The sequence below is a fragment of the Callionymus lyra genome, chromosome 4 (assembly GCF_982586985.1).
Source record: "Callionymus lyra chromosome 4, fCalLyr1.hap1.1, whole genome shotgun sequence".
NCBI lineage: Eukaryota > Metazoa > Chordata > Actinopteri > Syngnathiformes > Callionymidae > Callionymus > Callionymus lyra.
In genome coordinates this window covers 16,225,801-16,251,469 of record NC_141821.1, presented here as the reverse complement: position 1 = coordinate 16,251,469, position 25,669 = coordinate 16,225,801, and the positions used below count along the sequence as shown (strand labels likewise).

The following is a 25,669-nucleotide window of genomic DNA, read 5'->3' as shown; positions in this document are numbered from 1 at the left end:
CTGCCCCACCTTCTTGTGCCCCCCCCAGCTCCACAGAACCACTTCCCAGCTTCACCTCACTCCAGGTACAGGATGTACTTCGGAGGATTCGTCCAGGGAAGGCTGCTGGTCCTGATAAGGTGTCTGCTCGACTGCTAAAGACCTGCGCTGCTGAACTAGCTGAGCCACTCCAGCATGTCTTCAACCTCAGTCTACGGCTGGGGAAAGTACCAACTCTGTGGAAGACTTCCTGTATCGTTCCAGTCCCTAAAAAGATCCGACCGAGTGTGCTGAACGATTACAGACCGGTGGCACTGACTTCGCAGCTGATGAAGACACTGGAGCGGCTGGTCCTCAAACATCTCACGCCACAAGTCCAGCACGCGCAAGACCCCCTGCAGTTTGCCTACCAGCCAGCAGTTGGTGTGGAAGATGCCATCCTTCACCTCCTGCATCGGACCTACTCCCACTTGGATAAAGGAAGCGGTTCAGTGAGAATCCTGTTCCTGGACTTTTCTAGTGCCTTCAACACTATCCAACCCACTCTGCTGCAGGACAAACTGACTAAGATGCATGTGGACCCTGGTCTGGTCTCCTGGATTACGGACTACCTTACTGATCGACCACAGTATGTCAGGCTGAAGGACATCAAGTCTGACACTATGGTGTGCAGTACAGGAGCACCTCAGGGGACAGTACTGGCCCCTCTCCTCTTCACCATCTACACTTCAGACTTCTGCTACAACTCAGAGCTGAGTCTCGTCCAGAAGTATGCTGACGACACTGCCATTGTTGGATGCATCAGGGACAACAGCGAAGACGAGTACAGGAGTCTGATCCGTGACTTTGTGGACTGGAGTGAGAGGAACCACTTGCAGCTGAACACCTCAAAAACCAAGGAGCTGGTCTTGGATTTCGGGAGGTCCAGGACAAAGCCACGTCCAGTGTCCATCAGAGGCGACGAGGTGGAGATAGTGGACAACTATAAGTACCTCGGTGTGTGGATGGACAGTAAACTGGACTGGTCCTGCAACACAGACCATGTGTATAAGAAGGTTCAGAGTAGACTGTACTTTCTGAGGAGGCTTCGATCATTTAACATCTGCAAGAAGCTCCTCTGCATGTTCTACCAGTCTGTGGTGGCCAGTGTCCTGTTCTATGCTGTGGTGTGTTGGGGTGGAAATGTGTCCAAGAGGAGTGTCAACAGGTTGGACAGGTTGATCAGGAGGGCTGGTTCTGTGGTTGGAATGAAGCTGGACTCACTGGTGACAGTTGCTGAGAGGATGTCGTTGAACAAACTGCTGTCCATCATGGATGATGACAGTCATCCTCTGAACACTGTCATCAGTGAGCAGAGAAGCAGAATGAGTGCACGAATGCTCCTACCCAGGTGCAAAACAAATAGACTCAGGGACTCATTCATCCCTCGGGCTATTAAATTGTACAATTCTGAGTTCGGGGGCAGGAGTGGAGTGAAAGTATCTGGATGTTCTGTTCCATGTTAGTCTTTGTATCTTTGTCTTTGTTGTTTTTTTTTGTTTTTTTTTTCCTTGACCTATGTTCTTTGTCTTTGTCTTTAGACTTAGATTGTGTCATCTTGTTCTTCCTCTTTATGTTCTTCTTACTTTATTTTTTATGTATTATTTTTTATTGTTTATGAAAAATTGCTGGCTATTGGTAAAAAACAATTTCCCAAAGGAGACCTCCTGAGGGATCAATAAAGTTTTACCTTACCTTACCTTACCTTACCTTACCTTATATGTGTTAATAAACTAAAAAAATGCAATATTCATAGTAAATTAAATGTATTTGTTTTAAAAAAAAAATAAACCAACTATTTTATTCCACGTTCTGAATACAAAAACATGACAGTGCCTTTTTTCATGAAAAATAAAAGATTCTATTGTTGAATTTGAAAAGACAGATGTTTATCTTTAGTGATGAAATCCACTACTATTGATTTATAATTAGTTAAGACTTTTTGTTCTATCTTTCACAATAGGAAATAAATGAAAACATATATTTAATCAATTACTAAATTCCTTCTTTTTTTTTACACTTAATGTTATTATCATTAAAACAAAGCTCAATAAATAATCTTTATTTCTTTTGACAAAGATGTAACTTCTGGTAAAATGTTGAAATGATCTCTTCTCTGAAATAAATGAGGTTCGATATTCGTTGTTGAATGTTACAGATCCAGTAAATGATTATTGATCCGTTCATTAATGAGTTCCCTGGATGGTACCAGAACAAATCATTATATAGATTCACAAAACCTTCTCAGGAAACTCAACACAAAAAAACCCATTTATTATGAAAAAATTATGAAAAATGTATTTTATGCGAATGGATCAGGAAAATATAGTTTGTCCACTTTAATAAATATTAAAGACATCAGCGGCTAATGTTAGCATCTTACCTGTAGGAGTCTCTGTTGCTGATGGTATCATGTCCAGAGTCTTCCTGCTCGTCTCCTGCCACATTAAAGCACACTTTCTTCCCGTTCCGCTCCCCCTTCTCCCCCTCACTCTCTGCGGATATATAACTCTCGGGGGGCTTCACGTCTGATGCAGGAGGGTGTGTGATGGAGGATAGAAGGCTGACGGAGAGAGATGAAAAAATAGGTTAATGACCATTTTTCAGCAGATTGAAAAAAAGTTTCAAATACGGAGTGAGAGGAAATTGTATGCACCAACTGCCGCACAGACCAAACAAGAACACAAGCAGTTTGTACCAAGACTGGATCTTCAAACAGTCCTGGATCAGTGTTGCATTATTAGGTCCAAACACGAAGCAGGTCTCAGCTGCGTCAACAAGAACAGCTCCGTGTTTCCGGCTGCAGGTCTGCATCCAATCAGAGGATGATCAGAGGAGCAGGGAGGGGATATTTTCACAGTTGCAGTAACACATGTTGGCATTCACCCCGGTAAACACCGGAGTCGAACCTTTATTGATTTCACCGACACGCAGCGTCCGTTTACATTTCTGCTTAATTTCAATTTGTGTGCTCGTACATTTTCCATTCCGTCATCACGAGAGGAGGAACACAAGCATGAAACAAGTCAATCGCACGAGAAGCTCAACCTATTACAAATCAATATAATGGAATTAAAGACACACAAATGCTTTTGGGAATTTTACCCTTTTGTTGTTTTTTTGGGGGGGAATGGATTCCACTTGCATGATCCAAGTTTCCTCCTCAACATCAAGTATTTGAATCCACTGAGAAATGAACGGCCACTCCTGCAACACTACAATGGTCTTTCACAGAAGAGTGGAATTCCTTTGCCATGGAGAAGCTCTTCAGCATCAACCATTGGCTGGTGGTGCATAAAGAATCCAGCGCGGTGTGGGGTCTTAGGGGTACAAACTATTGAGCAAAGATAATTGCATCCTGATCAGAGACGGACATTAACTGCGAGGAGGAACTGGAATTAAAGAAAGCTTCACACTTGTATGATCAGATGAGTCTTGTGTTAACTTTTGTTTACGAACCTTATACGATGTATTAAAGCATGAACCAGAGGACAATTACCATAATAATAAAGTAGAAAAAGGCATTCAAGGAAATCACCGCAGAGGTTCTTAAAAAGGGACTTGAACTCACACCTGTGACTGCCAGATCAGCTCCTTCTCACATGTCCACCTCTACCATGTCTATTTGAACCAGTCTATTCAAACTCAACTAAACGCACACTGGGGGGTCTTTCAGCAGTTTTTTTCTAAACCTATTTGACAAATGTTATCTATAACTCGTAGCACAAAAAACTTGAGAACGAGTAAAAACGAGTAAAAACATGGACAATAAAAAATGGAGGTTGTCTTTGACAGATTAGGATGGTGCCATTCCGCCTTATTTATGTCTTCTAATAAAGTTACCCATTCATCAGGTGAGGGAGAAGTTTCGAGTTGGAGAGGAGAGCATTTCATCTCGGCAGGAGTGAACCTGAATTATGACTCTTCCTCCGTCTTTCTCAGGTAAACCGTAAAAATTAAGGATACATTTGTTCCGGTTTCTCCATCATGTGCCAAATGAACCCACATGTTTATTCCAAATAAGACTTTAAATATGTTTCAGCTCAGCAACAGGTTTTAAGTTTGAGACCCCCTGATTTAAACAATCTTGGCTGAAAAAACATTTTCTCTCTCATTTATTTAAGTGATTCAATTAAAAGATGCCTTTAATTGTATTCCCATCTCTCACTGGAGCTCTCCAGCTCCAAATCCAGATCACACTACAGAACAACAGCAACATAAAATTTGCTTATTTATAATGTGTTTGAATTATTCTCCTTACAGACAAACAAACAAACAAACGGTACTGATCAGATTTAATTTTCTACTGATTGTGTTTGAAAAAAAGACAGAGAATAGTCACTTGTTTAGTGCTTTCTATAATCTATATTTTCAGCACCTGAACCTCTTTACACCAAACCCACACAAATACACACTGATAGGAGTAGGCTGTGACGCGGCCTGCCAGCTCAATCATGAGGAACAATCACGGTTAAAGGTCATAATCAATCTCATCTGCAGCTTGAATTGAACCACTAACTTCTCGGACCACAAGCTACCCACTCTACCATCAGATCTATGTCGTTATGTCGTTATGTCGTCATGACAAACAACATCACAGCATAAAAAACAGATCGTAATCAACATGTTGATCTTGTTCCATGGTTATACCAAAATTCCAAACTCTAAACCTAAAAGGAAATGAACTCCCTTGTGCGTTAATGGCTCCAATAAAGTTTACGATGGAAATCACTTATTGAACATGTTGCAGGTCTGGTGTCGATTGAACATCGGAAAAGTGAAGGAATGGTCAAGAGTGAAGGTTTCAGGACCGCAGGAAGGGAGGAGACCCGGTTGGAAAACACGTAACTGGGCAAGTGGACAGACAGCTGTGACCTCTTCTCCGCGACGCCGTGAAAAGAGAACATGGGTCACTGCCTTCCAAATAAATTCCTGGACGGTCAGCCAAGAAGTTATGTAACAACACTTTAGGAACACATTTTCTAAATACAGCCAAGACTTCCTCGTCTCGGCGATGCTGTGTCTGACTCGGACTCAAAGTGACCCACACAGTGTTCCTCACTCGGATCAAACGAAAATCTTGTAGTCTAACATCAATTGGAAATCTTACTCGTCAATATGCCCAGCATGAGTTTCCATCTCCTTGACGACGGTGGTCAACTTGTAGAGGAGCTTCTGGTAAGCGTCCAGAGTTTGTTGGTCTTCCTCCCTGAGCAGAAACCTCAGGCCGTGACCTTCGGTTCTGCCCAGACTGTGGCCAGAAGGGGCCGCCATGGTGGTGATGGTGTGCTGGACGTTAACCATAGGATTCAGCTTTCCTGATTAGACACAGTCAGGGGAGAGGTCAGAGGTCACTTACCATTTAAGACAAAAATAAGTTTAGTTAAAATGTAATGTACCAGGTTCAGCTCCACCGCGTCCTCCTTTCTCCATCGTGTTTTTCCTTTTGTCCAGCTGCACTCCGAATGCGCTGCCCAGTGAGGTGGTGGTCTTCGGGTAGGACACCTCCATCATGTTGATGTGACAGTTTGTGGGGCAGAAGTCACTGCTGTGCAGGGGGGAGACCTTGCCCTTGGCTTGTTTGAACGTGGGCCATGCCCTGTTCTTCAGTACCCTTGCAAACTGGAGAGAAAAACATGACACAGCAGATTTATTGGCACGTGCATCTCGGTCTTTTTCAAACTTTTCACTCGTTCCACTCAAGTTTACAAGAATCCATTTTTACAACTTGTTTTATCAATATGAAACCGAATCTTCCGAACCAGAACATCTGGGGCCTCATGTACAAAGGGGTCGTACGCACATAAAACACACGGATATAATATTCCACGTCAAAGTCCATATGTATCAAAGAGGAAGAGTGTTCAAAAGTAGGTCACCTACGTTCCTGGTTTACTGCTCAGATGCATGTCAGCCTCACTAGTCACATTAAGATGTTCACATCAGTTACATTAACAATCAATATTGATCATAAATGAACACAAGTGGAAATTAAAAAAATCACAAACTAATAAATATGTTGACGGATGATCTGTATTGATTAAGACAAAATGTAACATTTTATACTGAAATTTTTAATCCGCTTTTTTTACACTATTCAGAAAAAATGTAAGCGAATTCTAAGCTTGTTTTTATAATAAAATGAACAAAATGATCAGCGTCTGATCGCTTCAAGTCTTTCTCTACAAGAGTAACAGACGTTCTTGTAAAACAACATCATGTCAGTTTGATCAAAGTAGAAGATCCACAAACTTCTTTGTACATGAGGCCCCAGATCTTTCATAAACATTTTGTTGCACCTTCCCTGACCTCTGGGTCATAATAACTACATCCTGTGCCGTTGTTGCCTGGAGCTATACGATATATGCTTATTGGAAAGCTGCCAGGATGTGTAAGATAATGTGTCTTATCTTAGATAAAGATAGATGCTGCAAAGACAACCTTCCTCATCTCTAGAGACATTTCTTTTCATGACTTTCATAACCATTCTTTTAAGTTTGTTTTCAGTCTCCATCTCTACATTTGATTAGGTCTTTATCTACAGTGTGCTCGGTCGCTCTCCCCTCTCCGGTCCCTGGGGGTCCCAGATGGAATGTGCCAGTGCGGGAGGGATCTTACAACATTAGTCCTTGTTGCTGTGCAAAGCTATTTATACGTGACTCCTAATTAATCCAAGACAGACTCTTTTGCCAATTCAGATCTTTCTCCCTCTCTTCTTCTCACGCATACTTGCAGTTGCTTAATGTGTTTTTCTATGGACACAGAACTGACTATGTTGAGGTGGTTTAGAACGAACCAGTGTCCGGGTGTTGTTCACATGGTCAATTCATCAAGCGGAAAACATTGAGACGCTGAATGTGCAGTTTAATTCGATTCCAAGCGTTCATTTAAGTGGCTGCTGCACAAGTCAAACAATAAAACAAAGACCTTCAATGAGGACAGGACTTTTGTTGTGACACTTTTTTTTTTTGATTGATTTCTTGAAACATGGATTTAATCTAACAATATATTAGTTGATCCACCTAAAAATTATTAAACTATTTGATATCTGTTCATTACATCAGTCTTTTTCTTTTGCAAATTTATGTTTCCTTCTATTTCTTACTATATGTTGTAGACAAATGATTACATTCCTGGTATAACTAAAGGTATAATTGTTCAGACACATATAATAATAATATACAGAGGTTTATGTTCCAGCTGGTATTTTAGACATTTTCCATAGTTTCTTTAATAATTGTCACTTACGTTCTTACATCAATCAAGACATTGAACTCCCAAAAAAATGTTTTAAGGCATCCCATGTTTTTCTCAGTCACATGATACACATTTGTTTTCAGGCCACCGGGTCACCTTGACCCTGAGATAACACAAGGGTTAATTTATTGGTAACCTAGTTTGTGACTCATTTCAATACAATTCTCCAAATTGATGTTGAGAAACGGAAAACGATTCCTATCATAAAGTGAAATCTTTTTTTTGCATTTTTTGTTTTAAGTCACATCAGATGAACGAATGCTCCTCCACAGATGCAACACTAATAGACTCAGGGACTCATTTCTTGTTTGGGGGCAGGAGTGGAGTGAAAAGATGATTCAATACTATGTTAATCTTTATATCCTTTGTGTTTTTTTTGTTTTTTATCCATGTTCTTTATATTTATATTGTGTCATCTTCTTCTTTTTGTTGCACTTTGTTCTTGTCTTCTTTGTTTTTTGTGAATCCATCCATCCATCCATCCATCCATCCATCCATCCATCCATCCATCCATCCATCCATCCATCCATCCATCCATCCATCCATCCATCCATCCATCCATCCATCCATCCATCCATCCATCCATCCATCCATCCATCCATCCATCCATCCATCCATCCATCCATCCATCCATCCATCCATCCATCCATCCATCCATCCATCCATCCATCCATCCATCCATCCATCCATCCATCCATCCATCCATCCATCCATCCATCCATCCATCCATCCATCCATCCATCCATCCATCCATCCATCCATCTATCTATCTATCTATCTATCTATCTATCTATCTATCTATCTATCTATCTATCTATCTATCTATCTACATTGAAAAGACTTGATTGGTGCTACTGTTGCACATTGACTTAATACTGTAAATAAATGAATGATGAGTTGAGGAGACATTACCAAGGTTCCTTCTTACCTTTTCTGCACATTTATTTATGATCAAATTAAAATGACCGGGACTTAAATAATGTACTTTAGGATTCATTATAACAACCAAGAAATAATTTGTTTACAGGTTGTTTCACTTAAAGTCTTGAATCCTATTTCCAGTGAGAACTTACTTTCCTGTAGTTGGTGATGCGTCGGTTGATGTGCTCCACCCTCTCTGCGCACATGGCACTGAAGCGAAGCTGCAGCTCCTCCGAGATGACGTCACAGCTGGAACTCAATTTGCTGCACATCTGCACCAGCGTGTCATCGTTGCGTGCCAGCGACTCCAGGATCTGCTCAGGCGGAGGGCAGACGGAGACGGAGGTGAAGAGACGAGCAGTGTGATGGGAGAGGATGTCGTGTTGAGGGGAGAGAAGCGACTAATGAGTTCCATTTTTAATATGAAAGTGTTTCTTTGAATCTCTCTAACAAACTGAACTTGACATACATTGTAAAATATAAGAAAGGTTTTGATAAACAGCTTGACATTAATGTGTCAGAGAAATCTATAAAAAAACAAACATCATGAAAAGAAAATGCCAAAAGAAAATGTTATTAATAAATAGCTGTAGTTCTTCAAAGACAGAATGAGCCGCGTCGGCAGATCTGATTTTAAAAGCAAATTGGTTTGTAGAAATTGGGTCGACGACTTCAGTAACACGAGGCTTGGATAGTTTTGTTTGGCTTGATTTTGGTGTGAAACATTGAGCCTCACAGGATTTGAGGGTCTGCGATAACACAACACATCATTTCGCTGCCACTATCTCTTGATCTCAAACTTTTGATTACTTTCTAAAGCGCGCCGGAGCCAATCCTGGTGAGACTGTTCCTCCACAGATCAGGGAGCAGCTCTTGTATTTCATTTATTCATTAGAATTGAACATGTATTCCATCTGCTTCCTCATTCATGAAAACAGAGATGGATCAGAATATTATAAGTGGTGGAGTTAATGCATTAGTAATACAACTTTCATTATGTTTTCTAATTCATGATAAAGTGACAACTGCTTTTAAAATAATATATTCAAGTCCTGGTCTAGATAGCACATCATTAACTTCTCTAAATGAATCTGGACTTATAGATCAAGTCACTTCAATACAGTGTAAACACTTTAAATATACTTATACGTAATGTTATAACATATAAAAAGTATTTGGTATATATTTACAAATTTAATATGAGTTCAGAATGAAATCATATTTTACTTTATTAATTATTAATTTACCGAAATGTATGTTTTTTAATTTGACTTAACAATCAATAACCATCTATTGGTTGTTTTAAACCCAATGATAACTTTTGAAGTTGTATATATATATATAATATATATATATATATATATATATATATATATATATATATATATATATATATATATATATATATATATATATATATATTATAAATATAGTCTGTGTATTTGAAGCATCTGCTTAAAATATTTATTACATTTTCTTCGTCATGTTCAGATAAATGTGTTTTTTATTTTAACTCTGAAGGAAGTCTGGAGTAGATTTCAATCAAATTATTCGGAAATTTAATAATATATGCAGAACAATGTGATTATACGTTCTTAATTCTTAGACTAAACCATCTATTTTACTGAATGGTCCCCAACCTTTTTGGCACCATGGACCAGTTTAACAAGGGCATTATATTCTTTATATATACACCTTTATATAAGAAAAATGTTTCCACTAGTCAGTAGGTTTATTTTTTTAGTAAACTTGACGTGTTCAGTGTCACAGGCTAATGTTACTTCAGAGAAAATACCATCTTATGATCTAGGTCGTGTCAGTCAAGTCTCAAAAACGTATTGAAATAAGTCAACGCTACCGAGTCAGTCAGTTTTCGGGATGTAACGGACGGGCCTGAAATGTATGTGTCAGTTGAGACAAAGGCTCATCTCAAATATGGCAGATACATCACAAGGACGTTTCAGTTGGTGACATGAACATTTATCTTCCCTGCAGCCTGAAGCCCTGGCAGAATCATTTTCAAGTGAAGTAGAAAAAGCGAGACAATCACTGAAGCTGGGATTTGGGTGCCAAAGTCTATGTCATATTGTTGCAGGAAAACAGCTTTCTATGCCTAGTACCTTTGCTGTGAGACTGAAGAAGCCTTTAGGTTCCACCATCTTCTCCATCACGTTGCATTTAATGCCTGCCGTGCTGTCGTACTCGTACACGACTCCATACTCCAAATGTACATTGTCCACCGTCAGGCTCACGTGGTCTTTCTTACCATCGATGATCGCTATGGTGTTGAATTTGTCTATGACCTCTGACGGAGAAAATGAAAGAACAAAAGGAGAAAACATTGACAAACGCAAAGAGTTTTCTGATGGGAGACAATTACTGCTTTGACACTTCAGTGGTATAAGAGTGATGGATGCTTCTATGCAAATGATCTGAACCAGCACTGTTCCAATGCGATGGCTTAATATGGCGGTAAATCCTCCTCCACAAGGGTTTTAATGAGAGGAAAAGCTTTCCGGTTTCATTTTCTCATTGGCTCAATAAATAGTGTGGGGTAAATGAACACTTGATGAGGCAAAGAGGGCGGCAGTTCTCACACTAACATGCTCCAGATGGGGTCGTAAGTCCCTGCCCTCGAGTTGTTGACGGCAGAACGGAACAGGTCTATGCTGCATCTTAGCACATCTTGATGATAATTTGTTTTCACATAAAATCTTCCCTCTACAGTGTACGTTTGTGTGCATGTGTGCATGTGTGCATGTGTGTATGTGTGCATGTGTGGTCACCTTCCACTTTGCAATCAAAGCCGTCTTCGTGTCCGTCTGGGGGGGGCCTCTGGTTGGATCGCTGGTCCTCTTCCTGAGCACTTTCATTGTTGTTGTACACCCACTTTATGGTGTCCTGCTGCATTGAAAGGAAAAATCGTATGATCAGAACTATGCTGAATGGAAAGTAACAATTGCAGTCCAAACAGAAGCAGCTGAAAAGCCGAGAGAAAAAAATCTGGGCTGAGAAATGTTCTTTCTAAGCCACATTAAAGTGAAATCTGAAACTGCGATTGCACAAAAAAAGGAAAATAAGAATAAGAATAATTTCATACATTACAAATTAAAAAATAAAATATGTGGATGAAATAAAAAGCAAAAAAGTTAATTTAAGCAAAAATGAAGATGAACCCGTACAGAAAAGGGTTGAGGAGAAGAATATACATTATGTTTGGGACAGAAAGAGGGCCAGATTTGATTTAATTTAGTGAATAATATCCTTTTCCTGAAAACCTCCTTGCCTAATATACCTTTATACTTTGTACAATGTGTTGCAGGGTCATGGGCCATGTTTTCAAACAGCTTTCATCATATTCCGGTGTCTACATTTAACACTTTAAATGATACAAATACAAAGGAATGTTATCATTTGTGAGACTGGCCATTAAAACTGTATCAGCAACCACACATGCCCATCCCATTGAGCCAACAGTCGCGTGTGTTTTTGATGCGTCTTATTGGCCAAACACACCCAAACCAACTGTGGGTTTTCCGTCCATGCAACTCCCTGTTTCTGCCTTATTGTCTGCGGGTCGACGGATCAAACACACACATGCAGTAAGTGAGTAAGAGGGTGGTGCCACATCGTCTTTATTAATGTTGACCACATCTCCTAAAAAGAGTCATTAAACTCTAACAGGCCTCACGTTACAAGCGCACACACTCAATTGCTCCCAACATTGTTAAAATCCCCTCCTATATTTTTAATAGACAGCAGACCAATGCCTGCACGTTCTATGGTGGACATTTTTGATGGTTTCTTACAGCAACACGTCCAAGTCCAGGGTCAAGGTCAGTGGAGCCAAAGCTAACATTACATACATGAAGTGAGCCATGAGAACGCTCAGTCAAAAACGTCAGGAACTTGAGTGAGAGAAATTAAAGAAAAAAGATGATGCAGTTTCTTTCTTCACTTCATGATCCTTCATCGTCTTACAGACGATCCTGGGATTTAAAAACAACCCTCCCTTGTGGATATCAGCTAATGCCATCTGCACCTGGCATCTGTTCGACAAGGTCCCTCATTAAACACGTACATTATAAGAGATGATAAAGCATTTTAGGCAAATAAAAAGAGGGAGAATTAAAAATAATATTGTTAAAACAACAGTGGGATTGAATAGTTTAACATGGATGGATGGATGGATGGATGGATGGATGGATGGATGGATGGATGGATGGATGGATGGATGGATGGATGGATGGATGGATGGATGGATGGATGGATGGATGGATGGATGGATGGATGGATGGATGGATGGATGGATGGATGGATGGATGGATGGATGGATGGATGGATGGATGGATGGATGGATGGATGGATGGATGGATGGATGGATGGATGGATGGATGGATGGATGGATGGATGGATGGATGGATGGATGGATGGATGGATGGATGGATGGATGGATGGATGGATGGATGGATGGATGGATGGATGGATGGATGGATGGATGGATGGATGGATAAAGACTTTATATATGTAATGATCTGTAATTGCTGTCTTAAATGTACTTGATCATGTGCAGTTTCATAGCTCATCCAGGATCATAGAATTATTTAAAATATGCTCAACACCTCAGAAGCCTCGCACTGAATGTATAAATAACTGCTTCACCCTCCTCCCCACCTACCTGTGTGAGCCTGCGGTACTTCCTGCACGCGGTCACATGGGCGATGACGCTGGCGTGACTCTCCTTGCTGACGTTGATGCCGTTCACCTTGATGATGCACTGGCCGGGCTGCAGTCCAGCGACGGCTGCTACTGTGCCTGAGCGAGAGACGCCAGGAAGTCTTAGGACAGCAGTGAAGGGCACAAACAAGTTTCCGTGCAGGTGCAAAGTCCCTCTGGATAAGAAATGTATTTCCAGCTACCACATCTGCCACTTCCTGGATTGAAGAGCATTCAGTATTTTGTTTTGCTTTTGTATTTACAAAGATGCTTCCTGTTTTGGCAGCTCAAGAGTGTGAGAGAAAGCACGCAGAGGATGGAAGTTGTTTACCTGCTTGAGACCAGGGCCCCTCGCTAGGATATGATTCAGAAGCTTGAAGGTTTACAGTTAGCACGAGAAAGTTCAGAGCAGACTAAATATCCTGTAACCGACACTATTGTAGAGTTAAAATATGCATGACTGGGCAATTATTTTTGAAAGGATTCGTCTGATCCTTTCCTGTTTGTTTGGTCTCTAGTGGCTGAAATATATATTGGACAACATTGTAGCTCTAATAAGATCAAAGGACTTGATCTGGAGCCTTGGCAAAGACAGTTTCACCATGAGCTTGTCGGTCGGTGCAAATATTCCATGAGATACTTGATTAAAAACACGCCTAAATTGACTTAACCTTGGACTTATTTGGTCTCAAGTTCATTCTCTGTTAGGCAGTTTATCAACGTGAAGGTGAGAAAAATGAATAATATTCCTCATATCCTTCCAACTAAAGAATAACATGGTTGCCATGACTACAAAGAGAAACTACAATGAGTCAGACTTTTATGAAAGCCAATTTTCTCACGCTGGTTTTTGACTTTTTCACTTCCCCACTAGTAATTATAAATAGTCATAAAAAAAATCGATTTCTATGAAGAAAATCAGTCTTCTGGAAAAATCCAAACCCAATTAATTTAGTTAATTGAAAGGAAGCACTGGAATAATACATATATATTAATGATTTAAAATTGCAAATTCAGCAATGTATGCCATCATGCATTGTTGAATTAATTTAATGACCTTCAGTCCAGCATAAACTAGTCTTAAAATGTTAACGTGTATACTTAAGACAAGTTTCTTACATCAACCAGTATTTTCTCATGCAAGTACATAGTATTTGCAATACTAACACACCTTCACAAAACTTCTGGTTTCACTCTCAAAGCCAGAGATTGTGCTTAAGTGTAACAAACCTCTTACCTCTACCAACTGCATGGACCACAGATGGACCGAAACCTCTGATCTGGAAACCCAATCCATCTGCAGAGTCAGGAATCTTCACAGTCCTTAACATGGAAGCAAAAGGGATTCATTAAAAAAAAATCAAAGCATTATAAAAAACAATAATAATATACTTAAAAAAAAAGACTTACTCTCTCGGTTTCGTGCTGACGAGCACCCTGAGCGGGCCCTTGGTGTCGAAGCATTGTCTCAGGAGTGTCCGTACTTCATCGAAAGGCCTCAAGAACACAAGGTCTCCGTTCAAGGCAAACACCTTCCTCCCCACTTCCAGGCCAGCCATCTTTGAGAAATCAAACAATAAAATACAGATTTGACGTTTCTTTTTATTGAAATTGAAGACAAATTTAAAGCAAATTAGTAAGTTGATTTAATTGAGTAAAATAAATTTAAAAACTGGAATCAACAACCTTGAGTCGTCTCTAAGGTGCTTTATTGGTTTGGTTTTTCTGTTTGTTTTTTAAAACCTACATCCATTAACTGTTCCTTCCTAACGCTCTACGGTCACCTCGGATCAACAACTTTACAGGTGAAAAGTGACACATTGCACAGGCTAACAGCTGGATTGCGGGTCACACACAGGTACCAACAAGTGTTGTGTTAGTGTCAGTGATGCCAATTAACCGGGGACTGTGGACCCGAGGACAAATCCATGACTTACCTGAACCTGGGCTGTTGTCACCATTATCCATTAACCTCTACACCATATCTTTAAAGTCTTCTCCATCTCTGTGAGTCAGACACACACAGCTTTTCCAAATACTGTCAGAGAGTAGAATCTAGAACCAACCAACCTTCCGCCATGCTACGGCAAAAAGGTATTTTACAATAAGAAGCTCCGTTTATAGTTTCTGCCTTTGGAGTTGACATGGAAGCACCCTACTTTGCTTTTCTGACCCATATTTAATGGTGCCAGGAAACTGGTCCATATGTGGTCCAGACTTCACAGTGCAACGTCAGGCCTGGAGGGAATTATGGGTCATACGGACAGATTGATCACATCATCCTTGACTCTTCTGAGTTCTATTTCCATCATGCAGATCAAAGCTGAAAGCCAGAGGAGGCCTTAAAAGTGAAATCTGCTTTAATGTGGACTATTTCTGTAGAGAAAGGTCTTTGGTGTCAGCGACTGTAACCACACTGCTGGTTCAGTTTAGGAGCAAGGAGTGAAAGGTTCGGATTGGGGAGATGATCCGACTGAAAAGTAACAACAAAAGACTTTAGGACGCTGATGTCCTGCAGATGCTCTTTCATCTCTGGCTAATTGGTAAATATATATTTTTTTTTTTTATGACATTCCCGGATTGTTCTTGTATTATTGCATGTCCCTGACATTTGTTTCTCAAACATGATCTATTTAACCTCTACAAAACAAGACAGATAAGAACTCCCCTCACTACATGCATTTTCACTCAAGTTTGGGGCTTGAAAGTAGAGAGTGTGCTCATCCTTCCAACAGTCCAACGGAGTATGTGTGCCAAACGTTTCTTCTCACCTCGGCAGGGGAGCCCCTCTCTACAGCCTTGATGATGGGGACCCGGTTTCTCTCCTCCAGGGTGAAGCCATAGCCTCCATCACAGGGTCTTATCTGGTAACAACACTTCATATCAGCCAAATCCCAGACATGCCAGAACATTCCTACGCAGACACACTCGCTGGTACACACAGATAAGGGACAGTGGGGAATACTCACTGAAGTACAACATTTTAAATCTGTGCACTCGTGAATTATACTCATTTGGCAGAGAAGAGGCGAGGCTACTCAATCATAGAAAACCCACCAGCAGAGATTTGGAGATGACATTTTCCACTATTTTCAGGTCGTGTTTCACAGGTTTGTGCTTGGTGTCGGAGCCCTCCATCTCCTCATCAGCAAAGAAACGGAACAAAAGTGGCTCATCTTTGAACTCACTTTTTTCCAGCACTGAAAATGGAAAGACAGACATACAGAACAAATGTAAGATATATAGTTTATTAACACCCAATATATTTAAAACATGATACATTATTTAACATAACATCTATGTTTTTATAGTTTGACATTATTCTTTTACAAAGAATGATCCATTAGTACTACGTATATTTTGTTCATCTTAAACATTTTAGACTAATTACTTTCCTTACTTTCTTCTAACTTTGTGAACGGAGTAACTGAAACTAAAAAGCAATTTCCTTGACGCATTTCTGATTTTTATTTGATAGAGAAAGAATGTCCTCTTTGCTTTGATATGTGGTCTTTGCTTTGATATGTGGATGGAAACGGTTTCACTTTGTCGTGTTTTAGACTCTTTTCATTTTGACAAAGAAGTTTGTTTAACATATATAGCGAAGAAAACAGATGCTGCAGGTCGTATTTTGAACATGCCTTATATAAGTATAAATTACAAATGTGCACACTACATTCAGGTTTGGTCAGGTTCTTTTTACACTAATGTCATATAAGATCTCTACATTGCGGGAAAGGTTATTATGGTCTGTAGCCACGCTGGTCATTTTAAGTGGGCAATGATTTCATCAGGGCACGAGTAGGAACACTGTGACTCATGCTGTATAGTGACGCAGATGTTGGCACCATGAAGGTACTCAAGTCAAAAACAGGCCTGACTACGGTAAATAATGGGTCGCTATGGCAACTGACAATTTGCACTTGGACTGACCAAGAATCCACACGATATTATTCATCCATCTTTGGTAATTAAGTGCTTGAAAAATGTCGAGAACTTGTTGGTGAAAAGCGACCTTGTAGAGCATGATGTCGGAGGAATCTATTATTGAAAGATCTTGAAAAATATAGCATTTCCTTTAAAAGCACTTAAAGATGAATCGATGTTTACCATGATGCATGAAGCCGTTGTCACACAGCTCCACCCCCAGGATCAGAGCTTCCTCTCTCGTTCTGCAGTCGCCCTGCACCAAAGGCATTCAGGACGACAGAGTTGCAACCAGAAGTGAAGGGACAGAGAGAAGAAAAAAACATGAGATAAGACACAAAGAAACAGAACTAGAGCCATTGTGTGATTCTGTGAGCGGTTAAAAATCCCCCCCCCCCCCCATCATCGCTTTGTTCCTGTATCAAAAAGCCTCAGGGCCGTCAGAGCCACGCCACACTCCATCCTAAATCCACCCAAAGTTGCTTCACAGCTTGACAAGTCCCACTGACAAGACAAGAGTTTTCCACAAGCTGTGGCCCAAACAAACTTTTACAAGCAAACACAAGAGGCCTGTCATTGATTTTGTGGTTGTCTGAATATGCATCACATTGCTTTGATCTCATTTGGACAATCGTATCAGTCCATCATGCTGGCAAAAGTCAATATAGCTTTGTAGTTGAATCAGTTTCTCTTGCTGCCAGTCTTCCTCTCCGCTGGGAGGAAATCGTCTGACAGCATGAAACTGTTTTCTTTATTCCACTCTGAGTTGCACATGTGGAGGAGTCTGTGGCAATACTCCGTTTATTATGATGCTTTTTTTTCTCCGTTTTTTTTGTATTTCAGTACGAATTCTTCCACAACATGCCTCTTCCACAGAACCCTGGTTTTTGCACTAACCTATTGGCTCAATAAGAATGTGTTCACTCATTGACAACATATCAGTAAGAAATGTAATTAAGTAGTTTTACGTATAAAAGTATTTAAAATGCTTACTTGTATCCAAATATATTAGTTCGAAGTATTGTACTTGAGGACATAAAGAATTAGAGTTAAACACAATAGTTTCTAATGACTAAAAGAAGGAGAATTTGGAAATGTAAGTAATGAAAGTAATTTATGGTCATTACCTATACAATAGTACATGTTAGGGATGACAAATCTAATGCAATTTAATTACAATTAATATCGTTTTTATACTATCCAGAGGTGTCTGTGTGACAAAACAACTGTATTTATTCTCAATTATGCATAGGCGGGCACACTGGTTAGCATGATCGCCTCACAGCAAGAAGGTTGCCGGTTTGCTTCCAGGTCGGGAAGGAGCCAACTCGTGACCTTTCTTTGTGGAAACTTCGGTTTCCTCCCACACTCAAAAACACATAAAGGTGTTGATTGGGAAATTGTCCAAAGTTATGAGTGTATGTGTTAATGATCGTGTGTCCTGCCCCCCCACCCCCCCCCCGCAACCCTCATAAAGTAATAAGCGGCACAGAAAATAAATGAACAATGCATAGGCAGAAATGAAGGGAAGTAGTGTGAGGAGAAATTAATTTCCCCCATTTGAAACCACTTGTTAGTTTGTTTTGCAAAACAAGAACTCACCTGAGCTATGAGCCAGTCTATGAGCTTGTTGGCCATCACCACTGACTTGTACGTCCTGAGGTGGTAATCCTTGTCCCTGAGGGAAAATCAAAAAGTTTAGTCATTTGGCTCTGATGTTGAATCTCAATATGTACATGATCCATTGTCTAAGAAATAGAGGAAACCTGCTTCCATGATTGCCCTGTGCTTTTTTTTCTTCAACATAACATTGAATAAGGATTATTAATTTCCCTGTCAACAGGGTGGGGGCTCCCTTCTTGCCACGGTGGTTGCGTCATAAATCTCAATGAGTTCCTGGCCAACGGTGACAGCAAAGCAGAATTCCAGAGCCCAGGCACTTGGCCCCGGGTGCCCCCTTGTCTGCCTAGGGTTGCTGTTCTCAGTGTTACCAGCACTGTTGCACAAAATATGTAGCATGTAATGGAGCAGCTTCTTTCCCATGGACGTCAGGGGTCTTCCAAGATGCATGCTCAGGTCCAGCTACTTGCCATGGGAAGCCCCGAAATCACTTCCACTATTCCAACACATGCAAACACCCACTTAGACACGTCCGCAAAAAGTCAATCATGGGTGACACGCATGAACAGCTCAGGAAAGTCAGCCGAAGTTTGACATAATGAGCATTGAAGAACAAAAGCCTCCCTCAGAGAACAGTGCTGAAGTATAACCGGATTTGACGGCCTCTGGTAATGGCCCACCAGGATGGTCAAGTAATCAGCTCATCAGGCACGTTTCGCCTTCTTGCCTAAACCACCAGGGGTAGAAAGAGGCGCCTAGTCCTCCCCCCCCTTGAATGGATGAGACGGGGGAGTTGAGCTGCAGCACAGTGAGCCTGTCAGAGTGAAAAATGGGGGGTAAACAGCGGTCCAGTGGCGAGCCATATGTCCGGCATGAGGAAACATCAGTTAGAGGAGCAAGAGGCCAGAGCAGTGGTTTTAAACTCCCTGTGCAAAGACAGAGTCTGGCGAGCACTAAATTGATGATGTAGGCAAATATTTGAAAGCGTGCTGGCGAATGCAACATTCAAAGGACACGGAGAGTTCAAGCATTAACCAGCTGCCTCACTTGATTAATACCTTAAAATAACATGAAGAAATACACAGCTTGATGAACAGACCTGCGCAACATTAGGTCCTCAGAGTCCGTCTGGCTCATGCAAGGTCACTGTGAGCCAGCGTTGTGTCTATCGCCTTAATAAAGCAGACCAGCAGCATATTTCTGTACCACACCATTGTGTAGTATACTCCCCCCCCCAACTGTCTCATATGCTGTACAGTTGTAATACCTTTTAATAGAAATCAAATCAAATAACAGTTGGGTCTTCGCTTGGTCGCCCCAAAGTGATATTTGATTCTACCACACTTGTCTACTTGCTTGCTAACACGTGCTCATACGTAGACACACATCTGTTCAAGTGTGTAACTGTATTTTATGCTCTTGTGTTTACCACGACAGCTGCAGAGTCGCTTCATTTATATTCTTTACATGTGGATTCTGCTCTTTGTTGCATCGTGTCCGGTGCGTCGGAAAAGACATTTCTGACGGTGGTACAGTTGTGTCCCTCGCAAAAACTCGATTCACCTTCTGCTGCCATTTGTTTTTTCCAAACAGTACTGATGGTTCTTATAACTTGATATGTTGTAACTGATGCAAACGCCACAGCAGAGTCTAAAACACAGAATCGCTTTTCTCTCATCACGTGCTGTTGAACAACAACAACTCTTGTTTGTTTCTTACACTCATTAACCTTTACTGACCTACGTTGAACCCTGGACTTAACCATTACAAAATAAGGGAATCTTGTTGTGTGGAAAAACAAGAGAAAACGATGTAAGAGACGAGGGTGGTGACGCAGCGCGATCAGAGGAGCTGTAATATATTTTAAATGGTGAATAATCACTTTTTTTCATGTTGTTGAAATAACATCGTTTTTAAGAGTTTATTAACTGTGTGAGAATGTGAAAAATCTTTATAAAAGCGTGGAAAAGTAAGATAATTTTGAGGCAACAACATGTATTTAAATATTTAAAAATTATACAGTCACTATAACGCAGATTTAATTTATCATAAGGGTTTTTCAGAACATAACTGCCTGCAGTAAACAAGGGACCACTTTACACAAATAGAGTTGTTTTATCATCATCATCTATTTTACTACCTTTCAAGAGCTGTCAGTATAAAAGCTTCGGAGGAGGGAGACTCAGTAGCTGGTTTTACAAATGTAACAATTTCAAACATCCGTTTGGAGCTTTTATGCAAGTAAAGGGTACAAAGGCTGAGTGTGAATGCAGGCCTGGTGATATTTTCTTCCTCGCCTCGTCTATTTATCTGTCACTCTGCCAGGAAATTCCTGCACAAGTAGCTCCAATTAAACTGTGGCATTCCCAGGCTCCACGACACATTATGCTGCGCTGACAACGAGCAGATCTTCTCGTAACAACTCGCTCTAATTGGAACAAGTTTGAATGTCAAGTAGAAGGAACCCCATTATCTCCACGTTCAATGATCAAACTTTTGACTGGTGGGATCAAACAGGTAAGTAGTTCCTTAGTCTTAGTCTTAGTAGAAAACTGTTCTTTCTAAGCAATGCCTCGCTTTAAAGTGCAAACGATTCATGCTGTGCTTCGTCACCCACAAGCCAAACTGCAGTCCATCTCCACCAAGTGCCAAAACCTCCGAAGCAAGTTCTCCTATAAAAGCAATGAACTCATTCTTCACCATAATATTTCTAGCTGCCACTGTGGTTGCATCGGAGAGAAGCACAATTTTCATGAGAAATAGCCTCCACCTGGCTGCCATCCAATGGCCTGGAAAGAAAAATGTCCGCCTACCTGATGACAGGAGTGAAGAGGCTGTGAATGCGGCAGAAGAGACGCACGCCCTGGAAATACATTCAGGAAAGATGATGTACATGATGTTTTTAACTGTTAGCAGCTGTTTGGACCAAAAGACTACCTTGGATATGACGTCATGCATGTCACTCTTTGGGTGGTAGGTTCCATCGTCGTACCGAAAGCGATACAAAACAGGTTCAGCCTTGAACTGGTGTTTGTCAGTGACTGAAATATTTTTTTTAAATGGGGGGAAAAAATCATTAAAGTTAGAACATTTTTAGAAAAGGAAATCATTTTTTTGTCTTTATGTCTAAAAACAACAAATTATGTGACTAAGCTGTTGTGTTTGGTATGTGAACTGTGTGCTATTCATTATGATTAAAAATCTAAGTATATTTCTTATTAAAGGAAACCTGACACGTTGTTGAAACTTTGCATTGATATTTAGTAATAAATTATCTTATATTGTCGACGAAGTTTGGTTTTCTTAATTTGAAAACTCTTCCGTGATTCACTGCGCCTTTATGATGCATCATGCAGAAGATTCATAGACTTTCTATCTAAATGAGCCGTTCAGCAAAAAATACTAACATGTTATGGTTGAAAATAGTTGCTCATGTTCACTCCTAGGGCAAAACAACTAGCGGTTATTCGTTTATGGGGATTATTTTCAGGATGTGTCAAACAAGCAGATAGAGGATTAATTGTGAATATTATTTAAAACTCAGCTATCATGTGATTCTTCAATATGAAGATATAACCAATATTGAATGACATGCAGATTTAACAATGGAGCTCAGATTTGCAAAGATTTGTTTAGATTTTGTCAACATTTCTCGGCCCATGTGCCAGTTATGGAAAGATGTTTTATTATTTGCCACATTTCAAACTGTGCTTCAAAAAATAAAAAAGGGGCCCCTTATTATTTCTGTCTGTCAGGGTCAGCTCTGCAGCCTGATCTCATTTTCCCTCTGAGGAAGCAATAAAGTATCTCTGCAGTGAGCGACAGTCAACTTCCTTTCAGGTATTACACTTTTCATGAACTATAAGATGCGGATTGTGACCATACAGTATATAAAATGAGTTACAGGAAAAAACTCACAACACAACTGTATCGAAATAAGGTGCAGTTCTTAATGGTTCTTAAAGATAAAGACCCACCGTGGTGGATGATGCCGTTCTCAAGCAAGGCTTGACCCAAGTGTACACCTTCCTCCGGGTTTCCCGTCTCGTCAATATCCATCAGCCAGGACACAAACTCACTGTGGACACACAGAAGAAATGCTGACGCCAAACAAGCCACTAATACATTCTGGTCATTAGTCTTGCTTTCAGTTAATATGGAAATGAAAATGATAGGTAAGGCGCATGAGGAACACACAATTGTTTGATTGTAGTATTTGAATGACCAATTAAGTTATTGTTTGGCAGGACAAGTTTCCTCTATACATGTGTATGTTTGAAAAAATGATAAGCAAGATGATCAGCAAACGTGTCCCCTAAAGCTGTACACTCTACTCTCTATAATACTTGATGTTATGTGAGGCTTAAAATAAATGAACGGAAATGTTTAAGGCTCAAAAAAACCCAAATAATGCAGGGAAAAATATTTTCCCTTGTACGGTTCATATCCCACATAAAACGTTTCTAAGAATGTATAAGACACGGACCAAAACAATCAGCAGGTGAATAATACATTTTTGCTTTTTAATTACTCATAATTACTTTATGAATCCGTTTTGCAATACATCAAATGCTTTTAAGTTAAACATCTTATGATCATATAATGACGTAAATATTTACAAATCGCTTGACAATAAATGTGGCGCTTAAGTCTGGGACAGTTTAAATTTCTGTCCAAAAGTTATCAAGTTAAACGTTTAAGATTCTAAAGAGAAGTATTTATTTGTTTCGCTGGATCAAGCTTCATGTGCATGTTTATCTGATGATTATCAAAACAGGCCGTTTCTCCTTTGTCTCATTGTTTGCTGACCGGATCTCAGGAGGTTTCATCGGAAAAATAATTATCAGCTTCTGTATCAGGTTGGGTCAAAAGTAAACACAGCATTGAGCACAAAAACAAACGCTGTCCAATCTTCTAATGATACGAATGAGCTTAAGTGGATAATTGACTATCCTTCAGCGAGACACAGATAAAAAGGCTGAGAAAAGAACGGACAAACACCAATGTGCTGGACAGAAGGACCACATCTGTCGTCATCTAGAATGTGCTGGCTCCACACAAAAACCAAACAAACAGAGATGGATTCAACAGTTTCAGTGAAAGAAAGTCAAACCAAACATCTGTTGTATGTTCCAAACACTACTTAACAGCTTCTCCTTTCTTTTTTAAACAGACCACCATGGGAAAAACAACACTCAATAATGTAAATTCGCCACCTTGTGAACTTTTATTTCATGGGGAAGAAGCAGTGTTTGTGTAAGTGGGTAAAATTGTGTACACACTAATTTATGCCACACAGCTTCAGGCACTTGTTTATCTTCTCTTCGAAGGCTACTTTTTTTTTCCTTCCTAAAAAAACAGTGAAAAAAGCAACACGCAGTTTGAATGACACTGATCTTCACAGCTGCTGGTTTCACTTGTGAATATGAATCACACGTGGAGCTAATTTTATCTTTAACTGGTTTAACACACATTGATTAAAATCTTTGGAATACAAAAAATACGACTCTTTAAGTCCGCGATTGATTACACAAGTTTTTTTCTGTTAATTCCTGTTAACACACTAGAACATATTAATATTTTAGCAGAACAATCTAATCCAAAAAAATGTACATGAATAAATAAAACAAAAGAAACACAACTTGGACAAATCTCCATGAATAGTTTAGAGGCATCAACTAAACCATTTGTGTGAATTTTGTGAGTAAACTAGAATGTCACGATGAATTATTGACACTTGCATCACAGCTAGCTCTACAGAGGAACAAATAAAAGTCAACCAAAATCAAAACACATTTGTCCATCTTCTAGCTAATCAGGTCAAACCTTTAGATGGTTTAATGAAAATCTTGATGATTAAATGTTGATGATCGAACAAGGATCAGATTTTTAAACGTTTTGTTGTTGTATCAAACTGGGATCTTCTCTACTACTCAATCTGTGAGGCTGTACGAGCTCTTGATCCCTTGTGCAGCGTGTTGTACAAACAAGTTTCGAAACTCTACTGCCACCTGTTGAACTATTTGCTTTCACTGATACTTCAAAAGCTAAAAAGGATAATAATATTTATCAAATAATAAAGCTGGGTCTATCTCTATTCTCTTTGATTCAAGCAATTTAAAAAAACGGAATATCCAAGTTTACTCAGTGCACTCTTTTGTTCTTAAGTGCATCCTCTTTCTTATGAAAAAGCTATTTTCTATTTCTTTTTTCGTTTCATCCGAGCCAGTGTCCGTCACAGACAAACTTCGTCCTACAACCTCTTAATGTTTCTTATGGGGATGACAACAACAAGCCGGTGGTTGTCACAGAATTTCGTTTTGATGAATTGCATCTCTTAAGTATTCGAACTGCAGAAGCTGTAAGTGCCACTGAAAGGGTAGGGGTTCAAGACCCGCAAAACAATTCACAGTGGAAGCTGTGGGTTGAACTGGACTATTTATCTCATGTCTATCGGGCTTTCATCAGAGACGCGACCAGCCAGATCCAATTCATCGTCATCACGCCTCCATGTAATCGTCTCCCACATTATCACGCAGCTTGGAAGCTCTAAGCGATGTTGTCTCGCCACAAGTGGTTATGCAGGTGTAAGCCAAGACGGATCTGCAAGTAAAAATATCACTGACGCATTTTCTCACCATGCTGCTGCTTAAAATGTCTGAAGTGACCGGCGCTTGATCTCTTAATCTCTTTGGCTGACAGAGCCATCTCTCATCCAGACCACAAGGTTCTGGTGTTGTCTGCGTCGACCAAAAGAGAAAGTAGCTCCTCCATTCCAAACCACCGTGCCATGTAAATCAGCCACAACTATGCGTAACAGCTGCGGTTTTCTTTTTCTCCGTCTGCCTTTTAAAAATAACTGGGAGTCTGAGGCAAACAATCCGGCTCTGGTGATTGTCATCTTATTGGATTTTAGTTGAAATATGGAGATGGTGGTAGAGCTGGTGTTTACATGACTACATTTGTTTTGGGATTTGCATGCTTAAACACAAAGTCAGAGATCTCCAGGAGCGTTCTTGTTTTTCTAACCTTTCCCAAATTAAAGGAGTCTCTATTGAAACTCTCTAGACTGTAAAGCACAATTTGCATTTCTAAAATGTTATTCAAACAATACTCTAAGTCAAATGTTCTGAGAGTCATACTGGGCACCTTGTCACAGTTCGCAGATGTCTGTTATTAGCGAGATTGATCTAGCAATCTACAAATAAAA

The 25,669-nt window shown here is 40.1% G+C and overlaps 1 protein-coding gene across 1 annotated transcript in view; it reads right to left on the bottom strand.

Moving 5' to 3' along the window:
- prex2 (phosphatidylinositol-3,4,5-trisphosphate-dependent Rac exchange factor 2) overlaps positions 1–25,669 on the bottom strand; it is an 88,870-nt gene that overhangs the window by 33,109 nt on the left and 30,092 nt on the right. The window contains exons 11-26 of the mRNA XM_087788954.1: positions 22,437–22,537; positions 21,397–21,500; positions 21,273–21,322; positions 18,442–18,517; positions 17,023–17,095; positions 15,970–16,112; positions 15,684–15,776; positions 14,323–14,471; positions 14,150–14,235; positions 12,875–13,011; positions 10,983–11,100; positions 10,317–10,501; positions 8,349–8,510; positions 5,418–5,640; positions 5,129–5,336; positions 2,402–2,581 (exon numbers count right to left, since the gene is read on the bottom strand). Of these exons, the coding sequence (XP_087645080.1) occupies positions 2,402–2,581; positions 5,129–5,336; positions 5,418–5,640; positions 8,349–8,510; positions 10,317–10,501; positions 10,983–11,100; positions 12,875–13,011; positions 14,150–14,235; positions 14,323–14,471; positions 15,684–15,776; positions 15,970–16,112; positions 17,023–17,095; positions 18,442–18,517; positions 21,273–21,322; positions 21,397–21,500; positions 22,437–22,537 (2,088 nt within the window). The remainder of the gene's footprint in view (positions 1–2,401; positions 2,582–5,128; positions 5,337–5,417; positions 5,641–8,348; positions 8,511–10,316; positions 10,502–10,982; positions 11,101–12,874; positions 13,012–14,149; positions 14,236–14,322; positions 14,472–15,683; positions 15,777–15,969; positions 16,113–17,022; positions 17,096–18,441; positions 18,518–21,272; positions 21,323–21,396; positions 21,501–22,436; positions 22,538–25,669) is intronic.